The sequence below is a fragment of the Gadus macrocephalus genome, chromosome 13 (assembly GCF_031168955.1).
Source record: "Gadus macrocephalus chromosome 13, ASM3116895v1".
Taxonomy (NCBI): domain Eukaryota; kingdom Metazoa; phylum Chordata; class Actinopteri; order Gadiformes; family Gadidae; genus Gadus; species Gadus macrocephalus.
The window spans coordinates 13062336-13085430 of NC_082394.1; the positions used below are offsets into that span (position 1 = coordinate 13062336).

General features: G+C 41.2%; 4 protein-coding genes across 6 annotated transcripts in view; 3 read left to right on the forward strand and 1 right to left on the reverse strand.

Annotated features, from left to right (window-relative positions):
• The window catches only part of gnas (GNAS complex locus), a 28148-nt gene extending 22162 nt beyond the window's left edge, over nucleotides 1-5986 (reverse strand). Inside the window, exons 1-5 of one of the 2 annotated variants that reach the window (XM_060070341.1) lie at nucleotides 4560-5986; nucleotides 2800-2872; nucleotides 1642-1696; nucleotides 1288-1407; nucleotides 1072-1098 (exon numbers count right to left, since the gene is read on the reverse strand). In XM_060070341.1, the coding sequence (XP_059926324.1) occupies nucleotides 1072-1098; nucleotides 1288-1407; nucleotides 1642-1696; nucleotides 2800-2872; nucleotides 4560-4698 (414 nt within the window). In that variant the 5' untranslated portion in view covers nucleotides 4699-5986. The remainder of the gene's footprint in view (nucleotides 1-1071; nucleotides 1099-1287; nucleotides 1408-1641; nucleotides 1697-2799; nucleotides 2873-4559) is intronic. The other variant, XM_060070342.1, reaches the window with a different exon arrangement.
• Nucleotides 5987-8536: 2550 nt separating this feature from the next.
• On the forward strand, nucleotides 8537-12078 carry tubb1 (tubulin, beta 1 class VI). The gene is made up of 4 exons (XM_060070005.1): nucleotides 8537-8694; nucleotides 9880-9988; nucleotides 10148-10258; nucleotides 10514-12078. Exons 1-4 carry the CDS (start codon nucleotides 8638-8640, stop codon nucleotides 11701-11703), a joined length of 1467 nt encoding a protein of 488 aa, XP_059925988.1. The 5' UTR covers nucleotides 8537-8637; the 3' UTR covers nucleotides 11704-12078.
• An 895-nt stretch (nucleotides 12079-12973) lies between these two features.
• Nucleotides 12974-18069, forward strand: prelid3b (PRELI domain containing 3). The gene is made up of 6 exons (XM_060070010.1): nucleotides 12974-13230; nucleotides 13866-14034; nucleotides 15545-15634; nucleotides 15993-16063; nucleotides 16166-16268; nucleotides 16580-18069. Exons 1-6 carry the CDS (start codon nucleotides 13199-13201, stop codon nucleotides 16694-16696), a joined length of 582 nt encoding a protein of 193 aa, XP_059925993.1. The 5' UTR covers nucleotides 12974-13198; the 3' UTR covers nucleotides 16697-18069.
• Nucleotides 18070-18946: 877 nt separating this feature from the next.
• On the forward strand, nucleotides 18947-22611 carry aurka (aurora kinase A). Of its 2 annotated transcripts, none has more exons than XM_060070007.1 (9): nucleotides 18947-19333; nucleotides 19647-19705; nucleotides 19825-20167; nucleotides 20269-20308; nucleotides 20472-20663; nucleotides 21059-21197; nucleotides 21529-21677; nucleotides 21825-21999; nucleotides 22204-22611. In XM_060070007.1, exons 2-9 carry the CDS (start codon nucleotides 19655-19657, stop codon nucleotides 22387-22389), a joined length of 1275 nt encoding a protein of 424 aa, XP_059925990.1. In that variant the 5' UTR covers nucleotides 18947-19333; nucleotides 19647-19654; the 3' UTR covers nucleotides 22390-22611. The 2 variants fall into 2 exon arrangements, with proteins under 2 accessions (XP_059925990.1, XP_059925991.1); XM_060070008.1 differs by having other exon boundaries at nucleotides 18976-19333; nucleotides 19652-19705.
• The last annotated feature ends 484 nt before the right edge of the window (nucleotides 22612-23095 follow it).

Below are 23095 nucleotides of genomic sequence, written 5' to 3' on the forward strand. Positions count from 1 at the left end.
ATAAGCAGTGTTCGCATATTTGATTGACCAATCAGGGAAGAGAAGAAATGCGCCAGAAATAAAGCAAGAGCTGTGTAAAATCTAAATGGTCACATATAGAGGTAGGCACGCTGTCAAACAAAACAGATATTCACCTAAGAGAGCATTCACTCAATAATAGCTATAACAAAAGGCCATGGCATTACTTTTACGAATTACACTCAGATTATAGCTCTTACATCGTACCTACAGCACATTTAAATGTTTACAACCAAGACGACAAACATTCCAGAGTTCAATCTTTGTTTTTTCTTCCTGAGATAAAAGGAAAGGCCCCAGAGCAGGAAGGCTTTCTTTGGAACTGAGCCGCACAAATATCAAATACAATTATATAATATGGTTAAGAAATGCCCCTGACCATAAGGTCATTGGTTGGGCACATAAAGTAATCCTACAAATTAAATTCTTGAAATTCTTTCAGGAAGACATTCTACAGCATTTGGTAAGGATATGAACCAACATAAATGCTGCACAACTCATAACTTTAATACAAAGCAATAAAAACAAACTCCTATAAATTCAATTCATCAACCGATATAAAACCTATGCAAGTAACTTAAGATTGTTGTTCTGTACTGACTTCCTGGTGCGTGCCATTTAGTCATGGGGGAATGCCTCATGGGGGAATGCCTCCAAGTATCTATTGTTTCAACAGGAGAGGTCCCAGTGGAGCCATTTAGGGTCATTACACACAATCAACATTAATAGGTGGTGTGAATCTCTCAGGTGAGATCCCTGATTCAATCACTAACCTCCCAAGGGACACACCTCCTAATGTACTCCCCCCAGCCAGCCAACAAGCCAAAACGCTGTCCACAGCCACTGATTGGCAAACCTTAGTCCCCTGTTTCACCTCTAGAGTGCTATTCCATACTCTCCCATCTGATTCACCCAATGCCGTATTTAACCTAAATTAGCGGCCATTTCAAAAAGAACACAAGCACAGACAAAGGCTTCAAAGACTATTTCCTAGTCCTAACAGTGGGGTAATCCATATAAGGAAGACGGGCCTCCGCTAATGGGGAATATTACCTTGGTAACCTGACGGCTTTGTGGGACCTGCAGATGAGAGAACACAACAGGGTTTGTTGGGACAACATGGGGCCTAGCAAGACACGGGCAGATGCCAACCGCTGTTGCTGCTACGGTGCTTAAGGCTCCAAGGCCCTCACCAAAGAATGAAAGACAACAACACACGCCTGCTCCTCCAGTAGCCTTTTATCAGAAGAACGTTAGTTGGAAACTTACCGAGGGAAATTCGTAGTCCTTCCTGTTCATTAAATTTGTGAGGTATTTTATCCTGGACTGGTTTGCTGGACATGCTAACTGGCATGGCGGCATTAGTGTGCTCATGGCAGCCACGATTGTCTAGAAAGAGAAGAGAGAGCACCCCACTTCTTCAATTGCAGTTGCATGCATAGCTTCACTTGTGGATATTAAACTGTAGAAAGATTAACTTCAATTTAAAAAAGATGTCTGCTTGGCAACTCTGGTCCTTTGCAGTATGATACAGGCTATAGGCCAGGTTGTGCATTATGTTAACCTTTGTCATAAAACTTTTGTCCTATGATTTCCTGCAGAAGAAGAAATCGAAAGACTTACCTCAATAGCTTCTTTGATGTTGTTTTTAATGTCATTAATTTTCTGTTTTTTCTCTCTGTCAAGAACAAAAAGTTGTAGGTTAAGTATTTGCTGTTGAAATAAACAATGAAAAACAGTGTGCAGGTAGCCTTTTCTGAAGCAGCCAAGTTATTCAAAGTAATGTGCATAACACAAATATTACATTTTACCATTTGGGCTTTTGCTGACACAGAAAGGTTCTAGCTATAAATGTTTGTCATGCTGGGACACACTTTCACAATGACATCCTTGCCATGATTTATTCAGTGTTTTAATATTGACACATGTGCCATAATTCTCCTGTGTACAGGGAAATGTTTTGTTCCTCGGATGTGGGGTTAGAGTACTCCACATCTGAGTCAATCACTTATAATCAGGCTCTGTGAAAAACACTTAACTCTTTCAAACTCTGCCCACCTTCAAACTAAACTATTCCTCTCTCTTCCTCTTCCCTAGTCCACTCATTCATTCCACAGAGTATTGTGTAGAACACAACTCCACAGTGGGATCTCTGTATTTTTGTCTTTGGGACGTCTATTCTGCATGGCCCCATAAATGATGAGCATGTGATAACGATTGTACCCCAAAAAAACGATGAGGGAACGAATGAATAAACATGAAAATATAATGTGGTTTTGTTCATTACATATTGTTAGAGATGAGTTTTGAAAATGCATCATTAAAGCAACATCTGGGAATATTTTTTAGACATTATTCTGAAACTTCTGAGGCGAAATCTTTCTGAAAATATAGATAAAAGCCATTCCCTAAACTCATCCAAGCATTATCCTGGTTAATTCTTAATTGCCAAAATATGCTCTGAGAGATATTTTAAGGTTTCAAACAACTTTATAAATTATATAGTATATGATTAACATTATGGCCCTGATTACACAAATGAGTTATTCCTTTATTATATTTATTTATTTTAACATATAATAGTATTTTGTTATCTGTAACATAAACTTTTAAGCACTTTTAAGTACTACAATTTGTTTGAACTATACTGAAAGTACAAAAGATGTACTATAAACCCTTAGTAAAGTGTGTTGGTATTCATTGATTGACAAAGAGAAAAAAAATAAACCTTTGCTGTTCTCAAATGTTTCAGTAAATCAAATCAAAAAATGAAATACTTACTCTGCATTGAAGCCGTTTACGTGCAATATTCGCATCTGTTTGACTATCGTGCTCTTCCCAGATTCGCCAGCCCCTGGAGGAAGAGTAGAAAGCAGGAAATTAGTTCAAAATGGACCAAACTCCAGTCACAGCCCAGCAGCTGCAAACGCTGTCCAACATGGAAATCTGACAAAGACTAAAAATAAAAGACTAGATAGAAAGAAAATGATAAGATACTCAAATCGGTTGTCCCTCAACTAGGTTTATACCTGTATCAGGCCCAATCTACCCATCAAACAATGACCATTAGAGAGAGTTGGATACTAAATTAAAGTATGTTGAAATGTACAATATCCAACTTTCATGTTCTAAGGACGATATTCTCAAATCCTGGGTTAAATATATGATCAAGATTAGATATTCAACAAGTGGAACAGTTGACCTCATTTATATATATATAGATATGACCATTTAGCAATTTTTTTCGGTGAGTAAGCTGACAAAACCAAGCTAAACCAAACAGACAATAAAACAAGGAAAGTTGTAACCATCACACTCGTTCTTGTTTGTAAACCTTTGTGCATATGAAGTCTTTCAACATCAAGGCACGTAGTTTGATAAAGCAGAACGAAAGAGTGATGGTTTCAATATGAGTGTTCCTCCCAGTCTGAAAAGGCAAACAATCAGGCCGAAAGTCAGAAAATTGTCTATCCTGGTGAAGTAAAAAAACATTTGCACCAACCCAGATATTGACTGTCTTCATAGAATAGCCTTTATAAATCCTCATAACTGCCTTTAGAATTACCTTGTTTATTACATATTAGATAATAAAAACTTAAAAGAAGTCTAAGAGAAGCTCAAACTAATAATCTAATGACAAAAAACTATGTGAACCTCTTAAATTAACTCTTACATGACTACACAGACACTTCTCGCTACATATACATGTGTAGCATCTGAGCTGCAGGGATGTCAGACCATGTATTACCTTTCGGGGGACACACAGGTTCCGTAGGCTAGACCTATCTGATTTTCTAACATTAGTGCTCTTATTACGATACTGACCCTGGCCAATAGTTGGACATGTAAACATGTATGACAGATCCACAATTATTTATTTTTTAAACTTGTCAAATTACAAACAAGATGGGGGGGGGGGGGGGTCTGGTTTAGATACATTAGTAAACTGTGGCAGATTATTTCAAGATTGAATATCAAACATCACAGAAACCCACATCACACAGTAGCTTGACATTGACCCTGGGACATAGTCAATGGTAAGGAGATCGAAAGACTGTCGTTGTATTACATCTGTTATTAGTGGTGGTATAGGATTATTTCACTTTTGCACTCTTCCTCATGTTCTGCCACTATTGGGCTTTCTATTTTTCGTGTCACTTAAAAGACCACCATAAATTCCAGATTTACTGTCTTTATAATGTAAAATAATCAGAATCATCATAATAAAATAATTAAAGATACAAGTTGTTAATGACCATAATAATAGAGAGCATAGGAATGAATAAAGGCTAGATGTGGAAGGTGGAATTTAAATAACACTTTGAAATACAAACTTTGGCCAAAGCCTAGTATGAGTTAACAAGCAAAAAGCATGGGCTCATTAGTGTTGGTGACAACGTATCAAAACAGGTAATGTAAGGTTAGACCAGCCATTTGAATGAGCCATGACATCAGTTTTACGTGAATGCAATGTAAGCCCACAAAACAAATGGAAACAGTGGACAGACTGAACACGTATGATGATATTGTACAGAACTTACCTAACAGTAGCAGCCGGTGAGTTGCTCGGTATATCTGCTTGTCTTTTTGTAGCTGTTTCTCTATCTTTTTGTTGGCTTCCCTCTGTGCCTTCTCCTCATTTCGTTGGTCTTCGGTCTTGCTATTGCCGAGACACCCCATCTTCCCAAACCCCCCCAAAAAATACACCAATAGAGGTTTAATGGACTCTATCAACAACTCTAGATTCCTAAATCGGCCGGAGAGAGGAACACCTGTCTCAACAGGGGTGACATTTATTTCGCCAGATGCCAACTAAACCAGTGTAACCTGTGTGTGGGCCTAGTAGTGGATGAGAGGGAGTCCCCCGGTTGTGGAGACTACCGATTCAATGAGCGCTAATGTATCTCCAGCTAGCCTCCGCGCGAGCCGAGCACTGGCGCCAATGACGACACCCGCCCTCGCGCACGTTTGATTCCTCTCGTTTTCACTGTAATTCCGCAATGAAGTCATCCAGATGAACCACGTGAATACGAAGGTGGAAAAAGCTCCGCGGGGCGATGTACACGAAGGGTTTGGCGTCGGGGTTCCCACGACGTGTTTCTGCGAGGCTGAGATTCAACACTGACATTTTTTTTAGCAAACGTCTCCTAGGGAGCCCATCTTCGGCTCAACTCGCACCGCCGTTCAGTTCCAGTCCCTCTCGCGTCGATCCCAATGTTCAACCTTTCCAAATGTTCCGTTGCGACTGAGCAAGACAAGCCAAACACATGGGAGGGTTGGTGAAATTAAAAAATATGTATCCCGACTAAAATGTCGGCATGCGATGCATCAGGCAATTCTGATCTTCTTTCTATACCCACGACGTCTTTGGACCTGTCACATCGTAGCCATTCCGGAGTCACCTTTACCAAATAATCACTTTTTTAGTGCCCTGCTATCAATGTGTTCCCTCCGGTGCTGCTGTTGAGGTTTGACCAGACCCAAAAAGGCCCTACTCCGTCTTTTTCTTTTTTGGTTGTCGTTGTATTTTTGTATTGGTACTCCTCAGATCCGAAGGCTTCTCGGAAAGAACAAAGCTTGTGTTTTGGTTGTCCTTGAATATAATGTTATATCCCCCGGTCACTCATAGTCATGGAAATCCTCCGTAATGTTGGCGGTTCGCGCAGGTACAGCCTACTGTCAAGTCTCTCAGCGTTGTGTATTCCTTTTGAATTCGTATGGCAGGCTAGATATGGTTACATGTGTAGATATAGGAACATACCGCAGGTTACAATCCCTCATCCAACGATGACAGTTGTTTCACCCTGAAAAGGCCTGATCTACCCTTGAACAGATGTGAACACTGTCGTTTCTTTCTCCTATTTTTGTGGATTTTTTTCGCTTTTTCTTTGAGAATTGCACATTGAGAGAGATAGCGCTGGAGAGGTGGGGTGGGGCCAGCAGCTCTCACGGAACCCTGGGAACGAAGCAGGCTCCCGTCACGTGATCGCCGTGTCGCTGCCATATAGAAGTCAGAAGGCGCCCTCTTTGTAGGAAAAAAGTATCAGAAAATGATGCTCGAATAGTTAATATCTTGGTGATTGTATTGCAATGCTTATAAAAACGACATATTTGGGTTATAATTACGCTTATTGGGTCTGTTTGAAGCCCAAAGGTAGACAAATTGTGCACTGTTGCTATCATATCAGCAAACAGGTTTATACCTAATTTACCGACCAGAGACAGAGACATCATGATTGTTTGGTCTGCTGGCGGACCACTGGATAATGTAGTGTTCACTTCTGAATAACATTTCATAATAAACTGACTAACAATGTCAAAACGTTTCAAACCGTATCCACCATACTTGGATATATAGGCATGTATCCAGACGAAGTAGGCAAAATAGTTCAGCTTCTAATATTACCTTCTTATCTGTGTATTTTCGCTCTATGCTTACAATAGAGGATATGAACATCAAAGGGATGTTTATTTAAACTGGCAGGAGATTTTAAACAAGTTTAAGCAGCGTATCCTCTCAACCCAAAATCTTTAAACTTTTAATTACCATTAAATAAATTGGAACATCACTAATGATGCATTGCCATTTGTTGATGTTTAAATAATCACCAATACACACCACTGCCAAGCTTATAAGAGATATAAAACCATTTTCCCGATTTCTGGTTTATTAGAAAAACAACATGAAGCTGTGGTGTTCATGTGGTTAAGCAGGTATACATGTCACATAAATATGATAGTAAAGATGGTTCCTTGTATGTGATTGCATGCATCATGTAAGAATTATAATGCCCACAATCATAAGCACATCCCATATGTTTAGAGACATAGCGGGTAACACTGCAGCTTCCCAGGGTAAGGCAGCAACCGCACTCCCAAATAGGGTGCCTCTGGCCAAAATGCATGCAAGTTCCCTGAAGCACTCCGGTCCCCCAGAGACCTGGTGATTTGGTCCCTTGGGTGAAGCACTTTGGCTGCTGACTGAAGTCAGAGATGGGTTATAAGCAAGGGATAGTTCTAATTTTTCCCAAAACCCATAGTGGTCAACATTTGCAGTATCAGAAAGCTATCACTAAGCGTGATCATCGGCCTACTCCATCATTTATCCAAACGATTTTAGTAAATATGCACAAGTTAGTAAGGATACCATTCTTACATTATTATTATTATTACATGCTACTTAGACACAAGTCGGGACTGGATCAATGTTGGCTGGGTTGTCTGGGTCAGGGTGTATGATGTTTAAAGACCCGAAACACCCAATGACCCCAGGTTCCATCACTGATGATGTGTGTAAGTGCATCATGTATATTAAACCAGTGTAGGGTCCAGTCAATATGTATACTGCATGGGCTCAACAGCCAATTTCTGAATGCTGACCTGTGAGCCTTGTTCAGCAAGATGCCCAATATCTGAATTCACTTTAAGGCACTTTGAATAAAGGTGCTGCTTAATAACATACTGGTACATAAATATCACAAAATCGATACAGATAGTAGGCCTACAAAATAGAGGAGACACTCTCTGTCAGACGTCTTTCTGAGTTGAGTTTGAGATAATGCTTGATCTGCCCAATAGGAAACAGAAGGGCCCATTTAATCAATTACTGCATTTTTATGTACACACTTTTACTTATTAAGAGACACTAACGTACACAGTGAAATGTTTAGTCTCTGAATTGCATTGCCTGCTTGACAGTCATAACGCAGGTCTACAATATGTTATACTGATCCAGTCCTCTAGATGGTAGCATCACACCGTTCACAACTTCATGAATATGAAACTTTTATCACAGCGTAACTAGTTAACAAGAAAACCTTTTAATCACAACTCGAGCCGTCTAAAGATTATGTGAATCATAGTATTATTTTAATAATTACATTGCCTCTTTTTTGTTGGATGTTGGATAATGGATAAAAGACATTAACCGACGGGGCGTTATCCAAATGTACCATGTCCTGTCTGTTCATAGACTGGTTTACCTTCTAATTATGTCAAGTTTTTTTCTGCTAGTCTTGTCAGCGATTGTTTCGCTTTTTAATTTGAGAAGTATGTGTGTGTGTGGATATATTTGTCTGTGTGTGTTTATGTGTGTGTTTCGTTTAATTCGGCAAGTAGGGGTGTTATCAGTTACCAAGCAGACCCATGTCGGCTCGTCTCTATGACACTTCCTTCCGATCCTCCATGCATGTCAGGGATAACAGATTATATTCAGCAATAGAGAAAAGGTTAGTCCGTCTAATATGTTCAGTATGTGAAATTCAATAGAGTAAGTAGGCTACATTTGAAAACCTTTAGTCCAAAAAAGCTAAATATGTTCCTAGGGCCTACCTCCTTACTGATTGAGCCCCAAAACAGGAAGGAATAAAGTAAAAACAACAAATCACTATCGTATATAATTGTATCATATTCAAATGGACAACATATGTTCTGTATTAAATTGATTATAATGTCCGTTTATAAAGTGCAATTTGCATAGAATAAATAGGATGCTTCCGTTTCGGTCCTGTTGACCGAAATGACATCAGTGATGACATCATGGATGGTATAAAACACTAGCTGAAGAATCGGAAAATATCAGAGACCCCAGTCCACACACTGTGCTTTGGCTTGATCATCATGCGTGAAATTGTACATCTACAAATTGGACAATGCGGAAACCAGATTGGCTCAAAGGTAATAAATGACAAAATAATTCTCTATCAAAACTATCTTCAATAGTTAATAATAATATCAAAAAATGATAATCAATGCAATTGTCCTAATAAAACATGCATCTAATATTGAGCCTTTGAAATGACTCAAAAATAAATAGAAATTAGTATTCAATGTGTGCTACTTTTAAAGAAATCCTTTCGTATTTCTGTTGTCGTAGTGCCCCATTTCCAAAGAAAAACCAGCAGTTGTATGACATCCAAACGTTCAAATGTAACTAAATGTAATTATCTTCAAACAGATGTTTAAAGCATAATTAAAATATCAGAGCCGCATATCAGATACAGTACAATTATATCTTACAATCCCTACATGTTGAATTATTACATAATCGTATAATCTTTCAAATAGTGAATTAAAAAGGTCCCACCACTTTAGAGTTATTTCTTAATGTGGTATAGTGATTGGTGCATATCGTAACTTAATAACTTCTGTGTTACTTCTGGCAGTTGTCAGTGACAGGGTGTTCCTTGTGCTCTCTGGTAAAAGATAAGGGGCAATGCAAGGCTAACATGGGTGGGACTTTTTTATCACGTAAAACACAAAGCAAGGAAGAGAAAATAAGCAGAATAATATTAGAAATTATTTCCTGCTATATTTGGAAATCATTGGTCATACAGGACGAATTAAATTACAATATTGAGCGACACATGCATAAAAGTATATCTGACCAATAGAGGGCAGAAAGTAACCACTTTGATCCACAGGTATTGGATCTTGTAGGAAATTGTAGGTTTGCATCACTATTCATTCATACATACAGGTTTTTCATTGACCTGGGTGCTGCATTACAGATCCATTTGATTAGGAGTTAAAAAGCGAGCATATAGCTACTAAAGGTGAAACAGTGAATGGTTGGTGGAGGGTTTTGTGAGTGTACATCAGATTGTTATAGGCAATCTGATGTCATAACATCATAACATGTTCATAACAAGGTCATAACATGTACAAAAAGTAGTTATATAGGTTCTTGATTACACTTTTGTCGTATTCTTTTCGTGCATGAACGTATTTTGTTAAGTAAGCAGACACACTTATTAAAGTGCAAAGTTAGACATAAAAATCGATGTTGTTAGTTAACTGTATTGCTTTGTTGGTAATGTTTTTGTTGTACTTATAATTGCTTTCTTTTCTCCTTTTTCTTAGTTTTGGGAAGTGATCAGCGAGGAACATGGCCTTAACGCTACAGGCGTCTATGAAGGAGATAGCAACCTCCAACTTGAAAGGGTCAATGTGTACTTCAATGAGGCAAATGGTAAGAAAACTTGCAATTTCAGTTCCAAATCCAATTCAATGGAAGATAAGAATAAGAATATAAGGTTAAGACGATGGTACAATAATTTGTATTTATTTTGATTAAATACATTTCAATTGTATTCTTCATTTGATTGCACTGATTCCCCATATATTCCAGGTGGTAAATATGTGCCCAGGGCTTTGCTGATTGACCTGGAGCCCGGAACCATGGACAGTGTTAGAGGGAGCCGCATCGGCGCCCTCTTTAGGCCAGACAACTTCATCCATGGTGAAAATTAAACACTTTGTGCCATCCATGGTTGATCCATGATGCTAAATTACTTTTGATAGTATGAAACAATGTATGAACATCATATGTTTTGTTGTGTTGTTGTTGTGTGGCGGGTTTAAAAAGCCTTTCATTGATTGAAATTAATCATTTGATGCTCTTATTGTGATATTAAGACTTTTCTATCTGATGCTTCCTCCACTGAAGAACACTGAGCGATCCTTGCTCTCCACATGGTTCTGTGTTGTTTTCCAGGGAACTCCGGAGCCGGCAACAACTGGGCCAAGGGCCACTACACGGAGGGGGCTGAGCTGGTGGACCAGGTGATGGACCAGGTGAGGCATGAGAGCGAGAGCTGCGACTGCCTGCAGGGCTTCCAGTTCGTCCACTCCCTGGGTGGGGGCACCGGCTCCGGCATGGGCACCCTGCTCATCAACAAGATCCGCGAGGAGTACCCCGACCGTATCATGAACACCTTCAGCATCATGCCCTCGCCCAAGGTGTCCGACACGGTGGTGGAGCCCTACAACGCCACGCTCTCCGTGCACCAGCTCCTGGAGAACACGGACGAGACCTTCTGCATCGACAACGAGGCCCTCTACGACATCTGCTTCCGCTCCCTCAAGCTGACCACGCCCTCCTACGGCGACCTCAACCACCTGGTGTGCATGACCATGAGCGGGGTCACCACCTCCCTGAGGTTCCCCGGGCAGCTCAACGCCGACCTGAGGAAACTGGCCGTCAACATGGTGCCCTTCCCCCGCCTGCACTTCTTCATGCCGGGCTTCGCGCCGCTGACGGCCCGCGGCAGCCGCCAGTACAGCGCCCTCACCGTGCCAGAGCTCACCCAGCAGATGTTCGACCCGCGCAACATGATGACGGCCTGCGACCCAAGGAGGGGGCGCTATCTGACGGTGGCCGGCATGTTCCGGGGCCGGATGTCCACGCGGGAGGTGGACGAGCAGATGCTGAGCATGCAGCAGAAGAACAGCCACCACTTTGTGGACTGGATCCCGCATAACGTGAAGGTGGCCGTTTGCGACATCCCGCCCCGGGGCCTGAAGATGGCGGCCACCTTCATCGGCAACAACACGGCCATCCAGGAGGTGTTCCGGAGAGTGGGGGAGCAGTTCGCCCTCATGTTCCGACGCAAGGCCTTCCTCCACTGGTACACGGGGGAGGGCATGGACGAGATGGAGTTCACCGAGGCCGAGAGCAACCTCAACGACCTGGTGTCGGAGTACCAGCAGTACCAGGACGCCACCGCCGACCAGGGATTGGAGGAGGAGGAAGAGGCAGAGGAAGAGGCGGAGGTAGAGGCCCGGCCGCCGATGACAACCTCGACAAAGGCTCATGCGAAGGTTCAGTCTCGCACCGAATCGGTGAAGGAGCAGCGAGTGAGCGAAATAGTGATTGAAACCACGGAAAGTGATGAGGACCTGTGAAAGTCGTGTCAACGTTTATAGTGAATGTGATCGTCGAACCGTGCAGATTTACTCGTTGTTTTTTGTTTTGTGCGATTGCAAATAGACTTGACCTGGGAATGGTATTTTCGAATACTTTCGAAATATTTATATTGTATGCATGCTCATTAAGTTGTTCACTAATGCACGTTTGCGCAATGCTTTGGTGGTCACTCTTTTTTTAATCTAAATTCTAAAATCCTTCATGTTTGAATCAAGGTACCTTTGAATATAGTAAAATCCACAAATTGTCTTGCATTTTTATAATAAATGTATGTTTTATGTGTACATTTGATAGTTAGTCAACTTCAGAGATTATAACGAAGTTGTACAGAAATTAAATCAGTTTTAGCTTTGTCATGTTTTGTATTATAAGACTGCTATTGGAGTATTTCTTTAAATTTCGTGTTACATTTTTCCTTCATACTTGTTATGAGATAGATTCTACTAAATAAAATAATAATATAATCAAAGTAGACAACACTCGTAAGTAACTTATATTTCCTTTGTACACCAACAATGTATTTGGAATACACCAACAATGTATTTGGCATATTCACATATTCTATGGAAAACTCTTACACAAACTAAATTGAATCGATTCCCACAATTATGGCAGCATTGCATTGCACTCTTCATGGTAACTATGTAGAGCCCTCCTCCCTAAATCTGGCAGAGAGAGATTATACAATACCAAAGTTGCCCTGTCTGTACTCCATGATAAGCACTTGTGACGTGTCAATGTGTTTCCACAGTGCACCACCAAACTTGTCCTAACGAGGGGTTGGTGATGAGATATGGAGGATCTGGGTTACAATGAGATCAGCACATATAGCAATGGAATTTCAAGATGTCCCATCCGTCTTCAGTGAAGCAATACAACTGCATTGCTGTTTATTGTCGTTTAGTTTAGGCTAAGTCAAAACGATGTGTCATGCAGCAGATTCTAAATATGATCAATATAATATGGTAATATTATGCAGCGTTTTCTCCGTCTAACTCTCTCGTCCTTGAAATACGTGTGTGTGTGTGTGTGTGTGTGTGTGTGTGTGTGTGTGTGTGTGTGTGTGTGTGTGTGTGTGTGTGTGTGTGTGTGTGTGTGTGTGTGTGTGTGTGTGCGTGCGTGCGTGCGTGTGTGTGTGTGTGTGTGTGTGTGTGTGTGTGCGTGCGTGTGTGTGTGTGTGTGCGTGCGTGCGTGAGAGAGAGACGGGTCACTGTCCTAAACTTCTAAGCACATGATGCCTTCCAGCTTCAGCGCTATGTACCATGGGCAAGCCAGTACTATGTGCCTTCAATCAGAATGCGGCGGAAGTACGTAGCCTACAACTTCTCATGTGACCTTGCTGGAGTGGGCGGAGTGTAGCACCGCTCCTACTGCTTAGCTTTCGGCTAACTCGCCCAGTGTGTCCGTGCCTACCGGCTTTTCCACTCCTGACTCCAACTTCGCACCGGGTACCCGACCAACCCATAATCAGACATGAAGATCTGGACATCAGAACATATATTCAAGTAAGTAGATCCAGTTAGATATCCGCTTGTGTGCGCAATATGCGATTATATCATTTGATTCGCACTGAAGGCAGTCACATGTAGAATGACATTCCTCTCTGTTGAACAGGCAGTCGTTCTTGGTCCCCACTCAGCAAAAGCAGCTGCACAATACATTACACTGTTTACAGATAGAATGTAATATTTTAGAACGCCGCTAACGATAGACATTGGTCGAGACATTGCGGTGCGATTGCTTAACCGGTCAGCGCCTATTATGACGTGCCGGTGTCGTACATCATCCCGCTCAACCTTTCACCTAAATTTAGCCATGAAATTTAGACGCGATTGTTACTTGCGTCACGGCGTACTAGCATTCGTGTTATCTCCATGGCGACCATTCACAGTCTGTGACTTGCGCCATGCTGTCGTTGCTAATATCAAAATTGTAGTGTTATTCTCATGAATGAAATACACTATCATTCAACACGAGTTATTATATTACCCTTTCTTTCGGGCTTTTCAGAAATTACGAGCGTCACTGTGAATTCGCTAATACGCATGTAGAGATATCTGAATAATGTTTCCAAATAATTATTTTGCAAGATTAGACAAAATAAAATGTAGTAAATATCATTCGTGTCCTCTGCTTGCAGCCATCCTTGGGAGACGGTGACCAAGGCTGCCATGCAGAAGTACCCAAACCCCATGAACCCCAGTGTGATTGGAGTTGATGTCCTGGACAGATCCGTAGACAAGCAGGGATGCCTGCACAGTAAACGACTGCTTAGCACAGAGTGGGGCCTCCCCTCTATAGTAAAGTCTGTAAGTATCAAGGTTATAATTCTTGATTGTCGATTATTGATTGATGTGTTTCTAATAATAGCTAGATATGGTAGTACCGTAAAGACAAACACTCTATGAAAGTGGGACACAAGGGGTTAATTATAGCAAAGCTAGAGAAGCGTTTTTGTAGGCCTATATGCTGCTTATTTCGGAATCACTTTAGCTAATATAAAAGTAAAAAGTATAAAACTTAAATTCACCCTCTCTCTGGAAGTTAGGTGTTAAACGTTGTCACATCGTAATATTATAGTTTACAGAAAATAAGTTTGCGTTCAATTAAAGCCAATCACATGACAGCACAGCGTAGGTGTATTAGGCCGGGGAGACTAATGCGTTTGAACAAGGTTGACCTTGCTACTCAAGGTAAGGCTATTTTAGCAATGCTGCAGACCGAATGAGTCCATGACTCTGTCACAGCCCGTGCTGTACGACACTGGGGGTGCGGTTTATGTGTTTCTAGACCTCGTGTCATGTGATGTAACATTCCAACTCGTATTAGCCCCTCGCCAATAAGGGACGTCCCTGTTGTAACTTGCAATCGTGAGGCTGAGTGAGGAGTTGTGTGCCCCTACATAGGGGTGATCTTGTTACACACTCCTGGTCACATTGTTCATATTTGTCTCACAACATTCTAAAGAATATCGGGTTATAAAGTGAGTTATTGAAGTAGTCATACTTCTTAGTTTAATAGCTGAACTTGCTTATTTGTGTGTGCATTTTTTTATTGAGAGTGCTACTTTTGAACCGGCTGTAATCGTTGTACTCTATTTTATTTGTATGTTCTATAGAGTAAATTACTGGTTTATAAGGCACTCTGAGTATTTGGAAGGGGGCCATGTTGTATTGCGTGTACAGTTTGTTCAGTTCCCAGGAGTACAAACTACCGCCAGTGTTGAGTAGGACCTGCTCATCACCCACATTTCTCTCAACACTATTACCCCATGTCTTCCAACCTCGGGGGCCAGAGTTGAGTAACCACATGACTTCCACCCATGCCCTTGGGCAAAACATAAAAGCTGTATTGTGTTTAATGTCAGAAGTCTAGGGCAAAAGAGTCTATTAATATATGATGTCTGATTCCATTTGCAGACATTGTCTCCCAATTGACCCCGTGGTCAACGGTATATTCTATTAATCTTAGTCAGATTGTCTTAGACTAAATTCAGATGAGGTCTGATCAGGTTCTTAAATGTGAACCAAGTTCAAGAGCAATAGATTTAGATCTTGGTTCAGTAAGTAGTTAATTCGATTTTGTGATGGTTTGGCTTTTTTGGTTGACCTTTCATTAACCCGACCATTATAACATCATATTTTTCTGGATGGTGTTCAGCAGGTTCTTACCAGACTTTATGGGAAAATCTGTAATTTTCTTTCAAAGCGTTTTGCTGTCTCCCATCAGTTGGGGTCAGGGTTGACTTCCATACCCGAGCACAATATGCTTGTAGGCCACTTCATTTTATTATTTTGCTGTTTGTTTCTTTCCTATTAGATCATTGGCAACACACGGACATGCACGTACATCCAAGAGCACTCTGTTGTAGACCCCAAAGAAAAGGTTTTTGAACTTCAGTCCTCAAATGTGAGTACTGTCATTCATTATGTCACTCTTTCATGCGTAGGTGCATCTATCCCCTAAATCTGAATCATCATGCAATGCACTCTTAACTGTATCCTTATGGACCTCTTTAGTAAAGGTCCAATAATCTGGTGATCTAGAGATTGCCCTGGAATTCGGGCTGGGCATTTATTACATATAATCATTGATTATCTTTGAATGGTACTGTATATTCTAAATGAATAATGACGAGAAGATATACCTTTTTTAAAGCGATCAAAATAATCATGCTGCTGGTGTTTCAGGGGTGTTGGATAGTGGAGATAATTCATGTTCCAAATACAAACCTTTGCTTACATCTGGCTTATCCTTGTGTCTATAGATCACCTTGACAAACTTGATATCTGTGGATGAGAAGTTGACGTACAAACCCCATCCTCAGGATCCAGAAAGGTATGTTTAAACAGAATGGGCTGCAAATTCACTACCTTTTTTAGTACAGGTCATGTTTTGAAAAGCTTATGTTCTCATATAGTCATCATCTATTCTCACTAGAACGGTATTGACTCAGGAAGCCATCATCTCTGTGAAGGGAGTGAGCCTCAGTAGTTATCTGGAGGGAGTCATGGCCTCAACCATGAATACCAACGCTGGCAAGGTGAGATATGCTCTTGACCTGTCCTTGTTTTATGTGTACGACTGACTCCCAAGTACATGTCTGTTAAACTATTTGCAACAAATCATTTCAAAATATTTGTCAGAAAATAAAAGGTGTGTCTTCACTGTAACAGATGATTGTACTTTTGTAAAATGATAACTAAATAATAGATTAATTTGCCTTTTCAAATTTTACGGTTAAATATTTGCCCAAATGACCATCTGCACACTATAATTTTTTCTTGAGTTTGAACTTTTGCCCATGCTGTCATGTAATCATTGGGGCTCCATTTTGTTTTTCCTTTTCTGCAGGGGCGCGAGGCGATGGAATGGGTCATCAGACGTCTAAACACGGAGATCGAGGAGCTGGCGGCAACGGCCCGCAGCACAATACGCACGCCCATGGCTGCGGCGGTTACATCGAAATAACACTGTCACTTTCGGCCCACAACCCACCCCTTTGTGTCTGGGTGCCAAAAACACTACAAAGACTACAAAAATGTCGCCATGCATCAGCATCCCCCAACCTCCCTTCCTTTTTAGTGTTAGATTCGGTGCCTGTTCTACGTGTTCCAGAGTTGCATATCCCTCCATTTGCCATGAACTGCTGTCTACATTAGATAGGCATTCGTGCGCCAAACTGCAGTGTGGAGGGGGACTCTGAAACAGGGTTTCCGGGCTTGGTGTTAGCCCTGTTGAGGATGGCATTATAGAGAAAGGCAAACGGGTGCAAGACTCCAGAGACAGTTGTTCAACACCACCCATGTTCGAAACGGACAAAGAGTGGGTCAACGTTTGCTGTTACAGGTATAGGCATCTTTCGGTTATTTATTATACGTTTTAGTTTATTATTTGCTTTGTTTTTCAAAGGTGCCAAAGTCTATAGATACACTACTCCCTCTTTTGGGGACATTGGTGAGCATCAATACTGTGGGGTCTAGGACCTCAGAATGCTAGTCCTTTACCGAAGTACGGAGTCTTTACCAAGGTTGGTTTTGTAGAACATTGTTTTTTGGTCGGGTGTATGAATGCAATGTCACGTTTGTCCTGGGTCTGCTTTCGAGGATTGGAGATCTGTAGGGTACCAGAACGTAGCTAAGTCCCACGGTCTCATGAAGAGAGAAGGGCATGGCACAGCCGCTGAGGAATGTGAGTCAACAGGGTTTTTCATGGCTGATGTTCAACAGCTCTATTGAGCCTTGACATTGTCACCATGGATTCCCTTCCAAACTATGAACTGATGAGATTGTTAGAGCCAAGCCTGTATACATGTGATGTTCTTGCACGATTCATTTAATTTAATATTTATGTAACCTGAAGGGATCAAGACACACAGCACGAATTTATGTTTTGAGGAATTGAACTGGACCATCTTCAGTGTGTTGGCAAGCATTTATATGCTGAGGGGGTTGGAGTGGTAATAACTATTCTACGGTTTTTGATTGTTGAAGCTAAACACCAGCACTTTAACAAACCCACAAATATCTGAACATGACCACTGATAAAAAAATGCCAGTTTTGTATTTTTAAAATAGTACTGCCTGGGGATCTACTGGCTTTTACCAGTATAATGATATACAACAGGTCCTGAGTGGATGGGACTGAGCTCGCACTTGGAACCAAAATACATTTTGTTAGGACAAAGCTGCTTAACATAACTAGGGATTTTGTGAACAATTGTTGTTAGCCTTATAATAAGCTAACTTGTGAAAGAAATGTGCAATTCAAGCAGTTTTCATATGTAAAAAGTAAATTGTGAAGGCTATCTGTGTATACTATTAAAGACTATTTATTATGTGAAATCGTCTTGACTATTGGCTTTTTTGCAGAGCAAGCTTTTCTGGGTTAATAACTTTTGGATATGGGAGCATCCTCAAGGATCCCTTTGACACTCATTATCAATGAGGAGCAGACTTCATAACATACTCAGGCTTGTAGTTCCTTTTAATTGCTTAGTAACTATATTAAAATACAGAAACCCCTGCAGCTGATATGGAATAAAGAAAAATACATGATAATACATTTACTGTAAATATATAAAGATGATTGAACCTCATTAAACAGATTTTTGTTCATCTTTAATTGATATAAACAAACATTCCAGTAACAGCTTGGATTGTATAATTGTATGCATCAAAATAAAACGCTTATGTCGGAAATGAATGAGATGTTTAAGTCCTACATTAAACATGCAACCCCTGTATACAGTCGAGTGGCTAGGGAATTTGAAAGCGTTTGGTGTTTTTTTTGTGTGGTTTTCATTTTTTTTTTTTAACATGTGGGACTTAGAAATAAATCTGTACTGTGTCTGACATTTAATATACATTTTATTTACTTATTTATTTGAGAACTGATTGGCCCATATACACCGAGATGTCATAATTCCCACTTGGTAAATATAAATTATTCGTACAGGAATCTCCTTAATCAAATGACTTCATCAATTGTGACGTTCCTTAGTGGATATGAGTTGATGGTATTGCTCACAAATAGAATAGAATAATGAAAATTATAATTTCATCGATTAATATTTATCAATACAATTTTGTCAATTTTAGTCAGGCCAGTACTGCCATCTACAGTTCTATCCTGAAAACGACATGGTGATGACGTCAGAAACCCGCTTCCAAATCAGCCAATGGTTCATAAGTAATGGCGATCATTTCAGCCAATCACGTGAGTTGAAGTCGTTCAGGGTTTTAAAAAGAGCGACATTTGAAATTAACCAACAAGCAATATTACGAAGGGGTTTTAACCATTGTCAAAACCTGACGTGACCGAACTCGTGGCTTATCCAAAATAGGACACCACTTTTTAGTCTTTATTCACGCAGAGTTTTGTGTCTTACGGTGTTGTGTCCTCCTGTTCCATTATTTGAGGTTAGAGCGGTCAGGTAGATCGTTGTACAACCTTGATATTTATTTTATGTATGCAGCTCGACTGGCTAGCTGAAGCTAGCCTGCCGAGGTAAAGCTTTTAGCTTCGTTCGTTTTAATTGCTTATTTTCGGTATTTAAAGTAAAGCGTTGACAAGAATTCCATCTGGAAATTGTGCACACATATTTAGGTAAGTAAGGTTGCTATATTGGAGATGTTCTTAGTGATTCGCTTAAATCATCTACTTTTATTGATGATTGCTTGCTGGTGGACATAATTCAGCGATTCAGGCGATATTGTTTAACCGTTTTTGTAATGTGAATGAAATCGATAGTCTCTAAGCATTTAAATAGAAAGGCAGATGACAACCGTACAGAAGATTTTTTTTTCTTCTGTAACGATTGCTATGAGACTGAATCGTGTGATTTCAGGAATAATCCAAGATGATTATTATCAATTTTAAGTTGGAGTCTTCCATAAAATGTCCAATCGTTTCTTTACAGAATAGACCATGGATGCTGCTAGCGGAAAGGATATGAAACTGCAAAGGCCTGCAGGCAAGGTAACATTAAAGCATGAACTTGACTAGAACATTTGTTACACCCCACACTGAGCTGTATTTGGTTTGTTCGGACATTGTTTTAATTTTTTTTTAAATATTCCTCATGATCTTTTTTCTAGCTGACTACCAGTAACTTGGGTCCAAAGAGAGTTCCGGTGGCTCAAACCACTCGGAAGTCTGGCAACCCAGCGAGCCACACTCCCAGGGTCCTAGGGATGTTAAACGGGCCACAGCGCATACAGCGACCCATGAGCCAGCAGAAGCCCGTATCGAACGTCGCCACTGTTGTCAAGCCCAGCTATGCAGCTGATCAAAACAGGAACCCGGTCACTCCCAACGTTAACCCTGCAATGCAACAGAAGCCTAGTCTCCAGTCTGGTCAGGCCAAGCCGAAAGCCACAAAAGTTGACCCAGAGCCTGCCAAAAACACAACAGAGCCTTCTAAGAAGAAGCCTTCGCAAAGTAATCATTATTAATAGAATTAAGCTTCTAATTACATTCACTTGCCCTCCTATTTCTGTGTATTGGTATGCCTGACTGATGTGTTTTCTTTTCTTCATTAGACGAGGCAACCAAGAAGGAATCTTCAAATGGAAATTCAATGTATGATTATTTTTCATTCAAAAACGGATTATTTATTTTTATTCTAATGTAAATCCATGGAAGCATCCATTGGGGTTGAAAATGTCATACTAATGTAAATGATATGGTAACTGTGTAATCAAGCCTTCATATAATCTAACTAAGTATCATGTTGCTCCAAAAGAGCGCGATGGAGCCTGGAGAACTTTGACATCGGCCGTCCCTTGGGGAAGGGTAAATTTGGCAATGTCTACCTGGCCCGGGAACGTCAGACCATGTTCATCCTGGCCCTGAAAGTGCTCTTCAAGAAGCAGCTGGAGATGGCGGGGGTGGCGCACCAGCTCAGGCGTGAAGTGGAAATCCAGTCTCACCTCAGGTAGAAAACGCATCTGTCCTGATAGTGAGAAACTGACAATAAATCACACAAATGTCACAATGTCTCTGATAAGAGACATGTAGATTCCCCACTTCCCCTGCCATCCTATTGCCACCTAGAGCGTGGCATATTTAGAATGACAAAGGCTGCAGTTTTCTCCATGGTGGCATCTACTTATTACTGCACACTTTTTGATTGCGGTGATTGGTTCCTATTGAAATGTTATTAAATCTCTCCAGCTTCAGAGCTTTTCATAAATGAAAATAAGTTTTCTCATTTATTGCCATAATGGAATCCAATTTCTCATGTTGTTAAAGCCTTTTGAGCAACATGCTAAAGACACTTGCGTCCCCAATGCTGAAATGCTACTGACATTCTGTCCTCGTCTTCCAAAGGCACCCCAACATACTGCGCCTCTACGGTTACTTCCACGATGCGTCTCGCGTTTACCTCATCCTGGAGTTTGCACCCAAGGGAGAGCTTTACGGCGAGCTGCAGCGCTGTGGCAGCTTCAACGAGGAGCGCAGTGCCACTGTGAGTCTTCCCGGCCGTCACTGTACACCTCAACCTCAGAGTTCATTAGTGTCTCTATTAAGGCATAGTTATGGTTGGACGTCGACGTAATGCAAGGGGGTTTACGGACCCATTACGGCCTCGCGGACCCTCCTTGCGTCCACCACAAGGGCCTGACGTGTGCATCCCAAAAATGTTTACAAGTTGAGCAACCTTACTGAAAAGCTGAAATGAATGGGAACCTTTTTGATGTACTTGTGTCATCTCCCCCTACTTTGAGAAGGCCAAAACCATAATGTCCATAACCATAACGTCTGTCGTTTATTTTATTTTTTTTTTTTAATGCCATTAGTACATAATGGAGCTTGCAGATGCTCTGAACTACTGCCACTCCAAGAAGGTGATCCATAGAGACATCAAACCTGAGAACCTCCTACTTGGAGCCAATGGCGAGCTGAAGATTGCGGACTTTGGGTGGTCTGTGCACACGCCTTCCTCAAGGTAATGCATTTGTCCAATCCCAATAATGATGCAAATCAGGCAGGACGCTAATGTATAGCGTTAATATTATCTGGCCTCAACCTGTGAGCCGAGCCGTTCATAACCTTTGAACATTCGTAACTCCGATACCTCTCTTTGCTGCTCCAGGAGATCCACGCTGTGCGGCACGCTGGACTACCTGCCCCCGGAGATGATCGAGGGTAGGACCCACGACGAGAAGGTGGACCTGTGGAGTCTGGGGGTCCTCTGCTACGAGTTCTTGGTTGGCAAGCCCCCCTTTGAGACAAAGAGTCACGAGGAAACTTACCGCAAGATCTGCAGGGTAAGGGGTCGCACGCCTGGACTACAGCATGTCATCAAACGGCAACGCTAAATCAACAAGGGCTGATCGGAAAGGACTTTAATCAAGCCTGAATTCTCCTGATTAGGGTCCCAATAAACTGTTGAGCTAGTGAAATAAAGATAATAACATTGTACGAGGAGAACTCTCATCTAAAGGATAGTTATTTTTCCCTTTTGCCTATAGGTGGAATATACGTACCCGGCCGTGGCCAATATCTGTGCAGATGCGAAGGACTTGATTGGCAGGCTGCTGAAGCACAACCCCCTGCACCGACTGCCCATCCAGGGCGTGCTGTGCCACCCCTGGGTGGTGGAGAAGTCCACCAAAAAACCCACGTCCCTATCGGCCAGCCCGGAGCCGGAGAAATGAATGTTTGTTTGTTTGTCGTGATGTGGTCGTCTTACTTTCTCGCTTTGGGAACTGTGCAGCTGTCTGAGCTGCTTGTGTGCACTGTGGATCACTTCTTTGTGCCAGACGCTGATGGCTTGCTTGATGTCATATTGATCCTTTGTTTGTAATTATGTAATTATGACTTTTATTGGCGACTCTCACCACTACTTGAATATTACAATAAAAATTATAAAAGACAAATACTTCGCTTAAGTAATGTTTTGTCTTAATATAAGTTGAATGATTGTCATTGAATATTTACCGTGGTAATTGAGGCACTAATGGTTTGCAATGAGTCCCTTTCTGCATGTCTAGCGTTTCGCTGAACGGAGCACTAGAGGGTGCTCGAGTGTCACCCATCTGCTGGGATTTATAAAAGACGTATTAAACAATATTATTACACGTGTATTAAATAAATGTTAATTTAATACATTATCGTTTTTTATTTGAATTTGTTTTACACGGTCAGCAATGTTGTAACGCGGGAAGTGTGGCGCAAACGCCAAGAGGTCCTTTAAAAGCCTATCCTTTGGCGTAACTGCTTTCCTACATTGATAGTTGCAAGACATTATCCCTATTTGAATTTTTTGTGCTACCCACTGTCGCTATATTTTCTTTTCTACCAAACATTTGTGCTGCGCTTTTTAATCCAACGAGACCGTTACAGATAAACGAGCGAACGCGT